Raw genomic sequence first — 8,487 nt, forward strand, 5'->3', positions numbered from 1 at the left:
AGCAGCCTGTATTTCTAGGTTCAAGAGATCCAACAGCTTGGCCTGGCCTCCATGGATACCCACACACATGCACATATAAATAAATGTAAAAATAGTATCTTCAAGACTGATGCATGTCAAAAAACAAAGAGGGCCTGCTAGAAAGGAATTGATGGAACCATGTGGGCTATGTTGAGATGAAGGAATTCTGTTCATCCCAAAATACTGCTGAAAGGGTGAAAAGGCAAAATAGAGTAATGGGAAATCTTTGAAATCTAACACAAATAAGCTAAACAGCCACAGAGATAAAAACCTCAGATATTTTAGTAAGAACTTTATAGATAAGCTAGTGTGACTGGGAGTAGGTGTCATGAGGGAGAGCAGACTCAGGAGTTATGGTAACCTTTTATGTGTGTGATTTACATTGTAACAATTTAGCAAAATATCCCTTGCATTTAGTCAATTTTCTGTTTGCTATAATCAGAAAATAATTTAGTTCGAAAAAAGAAAGAAAACATGAACTGGGCATGGTAGCACACACCTTTAATTCCAGTGCTCAGAAGGCAGAGGCAGTCAGATCTCTTTCAGTTCCAGGCCAGCCAGGGCTACATAGTCATATCCTTTCTCAAACAACAATAAGTACACACACACACACACACACACACACACACACACACACACACACACACACACACACACACACACACACACACAGAGGACACCACCCATTGACCCTGCTGTCTCTTTGAAGTTCTGCCCTAAAGAAAGACTATCCCTCATATATAGAGAAATACATGGGGGGATTTAGAAGCTCCAGGTTACATTGTACGGGTTCTCACTGCAGCACTCTTACCATGGATTTTCTCTTATAAGTCATGGAATAGCTTCATCCTGAAGAGTGTCATATTCATCTTTTATCTCCCTCTCTGGAAGAATTGTTAATTTTTTAAAATGCAGATTCCTCCAAAGAAGCTGCTCTTGCCTCACAGTTCTTATAACTGTTCAGCAAACCCCCTTCTTCGTTGATCATAAGTTATGATGTCAAAAAGAGAGAGGGAATAAAAAGATTATCATGAGAAAAGTGGGTCTTTTCTAAATATCATTTGGCCCAGAATTGTCCAAGTACTGTCCCATAGTCTCAAGTCCAAGTCATAGAAATGGGCGCATTCCCGGTGGTACATGTCAGTTCTTCCATTTCTTTTAAGAGGGAGCAAGAAAGCCAAATGGCTCGCCTTAAAAAACAGCAAGAGGAGTTGGAGCAGATGCGACTGCGTTACCTGGCTGCCGAGGAGAAAGAGACAGTGAAAACTGAGCAACAGGAACTGCTGGACATAAGGAACGAACTGAACAGGTACGGTTGCTACAAGACGAGATTTCCTTCTTGCTAACATGGCTCTGATATAACAGCCTTTCAGTTTGGTCTTCCTTGAGCTTAGGAGGGTACTGTGTCAGATTGTTCACACAGAAGGTAAAATGAACACACACATGCACATTTGTGTTGATATGCTATAAAGACTGTTAGTAAGTTTAATTTCTGTATTATCTACAAATTTGATAGGCAAAAAAAAAAAAAAATCATTTACCAAAGCAATGTTTAACACATGGCATAGCACTTTTTCAATTGTTTTAAAGATTTGTTTTTTTTTAAAGATTTGTTCTTATTACATTTATTTACATGTAGGTGTATGTCTGTGCATGTTTCTGCCACAAATGTGTGGGTGCCTGTAGAATTCAGAAACAGATGTTGCTTTCCCTGGAGCTGGAGTTATAGACAACTGTGAGCCACCCAACAGGGGTTCTGGGAATTGAACCTAGGTCCCCTGGAAGAGCAGCAAGTTCACTTAACCACTGAGCCATCTCTCCAGCTACTTTAAGATGTTTTGTATGACAGCACATTTTGGAAAGTATGGATTGTATTATTTCATAAATGGACACACTATCTGAGCCTATAACACAAGTTGCCAGATTATGTTTGTTGAAGAAAATAATAACAGTACATATTTAGCCCTTAAGCCTGGCCTGGAGATGACCTTTACAATTGACATTATTCAGTGAACTTCTAAGTTCTCTCAACTTAGTCTAATTGAGCTCTGGGCCCACATTATATTGTTACTGCATATTTTCATACATGGAGCTATCATAGGATACCAGATAGACACAGATGTGCATAAACTGGGCCTTACTCCCCTGGAAGCCACCTGTTGAAGCCCAAACCTATATTTGGAGATGGAGCCTTTAGCACCCACTTAGGTGTAGATGAGGTGATGAAAGTGGAGCCCTCACAAGGGGATTAGTGCTCATCTAAGAGACACTTTCTTCCCCTTCTTGTGTGGGGACAGATAGAGCAAAAAGGTAGACTGTGCTAGAACCCTGATATTGGACATGGTAGAAGCAGGAGTAAATCATTTTTTGAGCTACCCAGTCTGTCCTGTTTTGTTCTGACAGCCCAAAGGCTACTAAGTGTGCTGTGTTCTTGATAAAGGTGTGCTTGTCCCTTGAATATGAAGTCAGAAATGTTTTCCTTCCAAAATCACTATCCTGAAAACACAATAGACAGAGCCTTAAACACTACATTTACTGTTTTCTTATGTTTGCATCCATATGGTGGGGTTTATAAATTAGGCACATTAAGAGATTAATAATAACCAATAAAATTGAATAGTTACACCATACTATAGTACAAGTTATGTGAGCATCAGGCATTTGTCAGAATACGTTGTATTCACTCCTCTAATGATATGGTTGCTGATAGATAGTTGGGATTCTGTGACTGGTTATTTGAGCACATACCCTCCAATGCCATACTAGTCCATCAGACAGCTGAGACTAGCAGGCAGGTAGCAGATACAGCAGAACAAAAGGATGGTTGATGACCTGCGCAGATCTGCTGGGCAGCCTGAGATTCCAGTACACTACTCAGAAGACTGTGTACTTTAAAACTTAGAAATTACTTTTGCGGGGGGGGGGGGGCATTTTCTATCTAAGGCTTTTGTGGTTAGTTGAAAGCACAGAAAGGAGAGCCGTGCACAGCTCAGGGTGTAACTGCTTTGTTTATATATGCTGCTTAGTGATTCCTAACATGAACTGCTTGACAGTAGGGTTAAGGAGGAAAAAAAATAGTCTCTAGAATCAGATGAGCTCAGGCTCCATGATATTAGCTATGTGGCTTTCCAAAAGTGTTGAAGTCTTTCTCTGTAATTTTGTCCTCATCTATGATCTCATTTCCAATCTTACTCAGTGAGTTGCTTTAAAATTTTTAGAATGGTAAGATGGGCATATAAACCATTTAAAACAATCTCTGATACAGTAGGGCTCAATCAGAGCATATTGTGTTACTAATATGAATAACTAAATTTGAGATTTCTTATATATTAATTCTAAGTTCCCTTTAACTGGTATTAAGTTATCCTGAAATAGTCACATAAAAATAAACTTTCAAGTATTAAATTCGGTAAACAGAAGCATAGGCTCAATACAGCCACAATGATATGAAAAAAAAAAAAAAAAAACTTAGTCTTAAGGATCTTTGGCAGAGTTTTCAATGAATATTTGGTATCTGCAGCATTGTAGACTTGGAGACCATGAACCACTGAGTTAGGACATGACCTGTATAGCTCAAAAACCAAAGGTATCTCTCAGTCATGTGCTCAAGTCTCTTTTTGTTGCTTAAAAGAATACCAGAGGTGCCTATTAACCTGTGAATCATAGTGAGTCTTAATAATAATCTTTATGCATCATGACTAAGAACTGAAACTGGTGAGATTAGGTGCATGAGACAAATGCAGTGACCTCTTTGTGAGTTAGTAGAAAATCACTGAGATAGGAAAGATGTGTGAAACAGCTCACACAGAGAACCCAATGGCCACACACACCATTGTGACTCCGCTGCCAAAGAGTTGGTGCAGCTAAGGACAGGCACAGGCCCCATGTTCGTAATCACTGCAGAAAATGTCTCTGGGGCTCTCACCAGTGTGTGACATCCTTTACAAGAAATCAGATACCTAGATATCATCAGTGCAGTGGGACATGCCAGCAAAATGCAGTATACCATGGCATCCAAATGGTTTAAAGAGAGTTGGGTATATTGAACCTGGAGAAGAGAGCCCTTGGGAAAAGGGTAACTAGCTATCTGAAAATATCTGGAGGACTGCCATATTAGAAGGCAATAGGCTTCTCCTCTTGGATGGAAAGACAAAAAGCATTAAGAGGATTAAAAGGCATACTGAGCTCATATGACAAGGAACTTCTTAATAGCAGTCCTGTGGGTTCTGAGGCAGGAAGCAAGTGAGTTGGATAAGCACAGCATTTGTCAGGCATGTTATCAAAGTTTACTGTTGGAATTCTAAGGGTCCTTAGCTACCAAGTTTAAATGTTCTATTGTGATCATGACAACTTCAGTAAATACTTGATAGGGGTAATTTTAAAGGGGACATGATTAGACCTGCTAATATATAGTTTGGCACCATGGATCATGAATTTGCCTAGAAGGTCCCTTCCTCCTAGGTGGCTATAATAATTAGCACAGAGAGGAGAGGAGATGGCTCAGTACATAAAAAGTGCTTGCCATGCAAGCATGAGGCCCTGAGTTTGAATCCCAAGGATACAAGAAAAGAATGCACAGTGCTCCATATCACTAATCCCAGTGCTCCTGCTCCTATAGAGAAATAAATAGGAAGAGGAGACAAGAATTCACAGAAGCCTCCTGGGTCAGCTAGCCTGGCATATAACACAGAATGACAACAAAGAGGTTCTGTCTCAAAGTGGAAGGGAGGCAGTACCTGAGGTTGGGCCTCTGTCCTCTGCACTGTACTGGGGTATGCATGAATGTACACTTAGGGTAAAGGAAACAACTAATCAGAAATAGGTTCTTTCTCATCTGCGTGGAAATTCAGTGGAAATTGGAAATGTTGCTCCACTTCATTGGCATAGCACTTCTCAGTATTGACATTTTTTTCTAAGAACAGATGAGGATACTTGACGACCTTCTTAGGCTGTGTCCTTTAGTGTTCTTTTCTTTTATAAGGAATTGAAGTTTTGTGTTCCAGAACCATCTGAACAAATAAAACTCTTTTCTGCTGGTAACATGCACTGTCTGGGGCCAGGCCTCCTGATTCTACTTCCTCTCTCTCCCTGATCTGTGTGTAAAATGAGACACAGAACTGTAACAAGTTCTTAAAGAACTGAAGTTAATCCTAAAATGTTCTATCACAAGGTTTCATATTCTTTCTGCTAGGAACACCACTATCATTCTCTCTCCATTTTCAAGGCAGTATTCTGTTTGAAATATTGGAATGCCCAGACAGTATTTTTCCCATCTCCCTCTCCAGCTGAGGTCATCAAAACTGTGAGCAGGAGACACACAGATCAAATCTTTGCATGTCATGCCTCTGGACTAGGCTTCCGTGTACACAGAGTTGTATTTTGGATAAGTAATGGGAGACAAAAGCTCTTTCACAGGGTGCACTTTCCTACTTGAGTCACTACACATGCCCCAAGATCGTTTGGCATAAGTAGCTATTTAGTGAGTAAATTTAAAGAAAATACTGTGTTCAAATAGCAAAGGTTGAGTTATAACTAAAGATAAAGAATAAAGGATGTTGAATGATGGCACATCTAAGTGGTGGAGTACTGGGAAACACTTTAGTTGTGATAAAAGTGATAAAAAGCTTAGGGCTGGGGAGATGGCTCAGTGGTTTATAGTGTATACTGCTCTTCCAGAGGAACTGAATGTGGTTCCCAGTACTGATGTGAGGTGGCCCACGGCTCCAGGGCGTCTGACACCTTCTGATGGCAACTGAACTTGTGTACATCCCACACTCAGACACAAATGTTACATATAATTAAAAATAAGTCTCTTTCTAAAAAATTAAGTAGATAATATGCATCTTAATTGAAAAAGTATTCATTCTTGTTTTCTAGATAAAGTTGGAGATTATCATATTTTTTTTTTATTCAGGTCTACAATTTCTGTAGTTTAATGGTGTTTTGGGTTTTGTTTTAAGTGCTAGGACTGAATCAAGGGACTTGAAGTTACAGACAAGTGCTGGCTCACTGACAGTGAGCTATGTCCCAACCCCCTGCTTTTGTGTTCGAAAGTGTCTTGCTTTACAGCCCAGGCTGGTCTGGGATTTGTGGTCTTCCTGTCCATCCCTCGGAGGTGTTGGGCTTAAGGCGTGTTGCACTGCGCCTTACTGTTGCCTTCTGTAAAAACACAAATTGTGTTTTTACAAATGGATCACTTCTGACTTGTCAAGTGGTAATTATTAGTTTTTGTTTTCTTCCTAGCACTAGTAAATTACTAGTAAAGCTTGTGAAGTTTCTTGTTTTTAAGTAGTACTGTTAGGAAAACTAAAATAGTTTTTGTCTGCTAGAGTGGCGTTTGTTCTTGCCTTCTCAGGTTAAGGCAGCAAGAACAAAAACAGTACCAGGACTGCAAAGAGATTGCAAGTGGGAAAGTGAGCAGCCCGCAGGGCTCTGCACTGGAAGAAGGCCTGGATGACTATTTGACACGGCTGATAGAAGAAAGGGACACTTTGATGAGAACTGGTGTATATAACCACGAAGACCGAATAATAAGTGAACTGGACCAGCAGATCAGAGAGGTTTTGGCCAAAAACATTGCCAGTAATCAATGACATTTGGGAAATCTTTGCAGATACTCTAGATCTGGATTTTAATTTTTATGCAAAATCCTCAAAAGGAAGGAAAATGACTATTTTGGAATGCTCTTTTTAATTTTTTATAAGCTGAATTTTATATGTTACTGTATATAGTATTTATTTGATTTTACTTACGCTAACTCTCCTAGGCTGATTTCATTTGTAACTGTATTATAGATGCTCATTTAAAATGACTTTTCAGTGTTCTTCAGTTTAATATAAAAAGAGCTTTTCACAACTTGTTCTGGGAGAATTGGCTACAATAATTTCCAGCTACGTAATTTTTCATGTTGAGCCAAGAGAGTAGGAGTTGCACTTTAAAAATGTTGTGCCCTCTTCCCTCCTATTGTAGATATCTTCAAGTTGAAGCCAATTATAAATGTAGCCATTTTTTAAAAATCATTTTATATAACCAGTCTTTTTCCCCTCACTGTGGTATTTGCAGTCTCAGGCAGAGAAGCCGTATGGCATTTTGGGTGACAAATTAACCGTTTGTTTAAATACAGTTCATCCAGATTAAGAACAATTGAATACCAAATTTCATCATATTCCACTTTAAGAATACAGGATAATAGCTTGATCCGGTCTTCTCTTATGGTCTCCCACTCAAGACCATATGAGGTTTTTTTTGTTGTTGATAAAATTATAGGTTGCCTTTATTTCTCAGTGATAGCAACACTAAGCCATTACAGCTTCATAAATAGGATATGGAAACAGATACCTAAGATAGCATTAGCTGAAAAACAAACAAACAAACAAACAAAAAAACAAGAGAAGCTGAACTAAATTTTTACTCCCTCTCCATTGAGTCTTTTTTCAAAGGCGCCTGAGAGTGAGTTGATGCAGTGCCATGTCCTATAAACCTCCGAGTTCCTTTATATCGTGTTCTCCAGAGCCAAATATCCTCATGATGGCGCAACCACTATCTCCACGTGATGCTGAACAGGTTAATCAGCAAACTCCCAGTTCAGGTCGGGTCTTAAAATACATGAAGTTCAAAAATTCTGATTCCCAAATACAACAAATTGAAGTGTATACTTTAGGGAGTATGTACTAATAACCAGTAACTTCAACAAAAGCAAAGTAGGTTATGTGGTAATGTTCATTAAATATATTTCTTGTTTGTGAAATTGAAACCCCTATAGGCATCATATGCTTCTTTTCTTTAATTAGTGAAGTCTCAGTCTTCTGAAAGCAAACCAACAGTAAATAACAGAAGGGTCATTGGATGTGAGGGTGATGACACAGATAATCATAGCAGGGATTTGAAATATGAATTATGGTTACATTGTCCCTGATTTTTTTGGTGACACATGAATGGAGCAAAAGTATTTTTGTTTTGGAAGAAGGTACTGACCCAATGCTGGTTCCTCCACCTGTGAGGCCTGGAGCTTTCCAAACACTAGAGGGGGCCTTAGAGCAAACAGAAAAGGACTTTAAAATCTATGTGTGCTTTGCCTTCTAGAAAGCCATCTTTGAGCTGCTGTAATTTGACAAATAAAACCCTAACTGTGTGCAACCTTGGGTTCTGTGGTCTCTTTTTGTTTCTAAATGGAGTGTAGGTGCTGGCCTATTCCTGTATTTGTATTTTTTCCAGGTACCCCTGCCGCACATTTGAAACGTGGGGAGAAGCTGAAATGGTAACTCTTCACTCCATCAGCAATGGTCGTCACATTGTTAAGTGGTGCTTCCCACACACACACCGATCACTCGGTTAAGTTGTTGTCCATGTGTGGCTCCGACTATATCAGCTAATGTCTCTGTAAAGTCTGTACTTTTCTAAGGATGATGCCTGAGAGGGGTGCATGTGTTTGCAAGGTAGAGCTAGCACTGGGTCTGGATACACTGA

The 8,487-nt window shown here is 39.5% G+C and overlaps 1 protein-coding gene across 4 annotated transcripts in view; it reads left to right on the forward strand.

Moving 5' to 3' along the window:
• Window positions 1-8,157, forward strand: part of Cep120 (centrosomal protein 120) — a 61,558-nt gene extending 53,401 nt beyond the window's left edge. For 3 of the 4 annotated variants that reach the window (XM_027400904.2, XM_027400905.2, XM_035440146.1), the window contains 2 exons: window positions 1,185-1,330; window positions 6,377-8,157. In XM_027400904.2, coding sequence (XP_027256705.1) covers window positions 1,185-1,330; window positions 6,377-6,614 — 384 coding nt within the window. In that variant the 3' untranslated portion in view covers window positions 6,615-8,157. Of the gene's footprint in view, window positions 1-1,165; window positions 1,331-6,376 lie in introns of those variants that run through there. The other variant, XM_027400906.2, reaches the window with a different exon arrangement.
• Window positions 8,158-8,487: the final 330 nt, after the last annotated feature.

The sequence above is a fragment of the Cricetulus griseus genome, chromosome 2 (assembly GCF_003668045.3).
Source record: "Cricetulus griseus strain 17A/GY chromosome 2, alternate assembly CriGri-PICRH-1.0, whole genome shotgun sequence".
Lineage (NCBI taxonomy): Eukaryota > Metazoa > Chordata > Mammalia > Rodentia > Cricetidae > Cricetulus > Cricetulus griseus.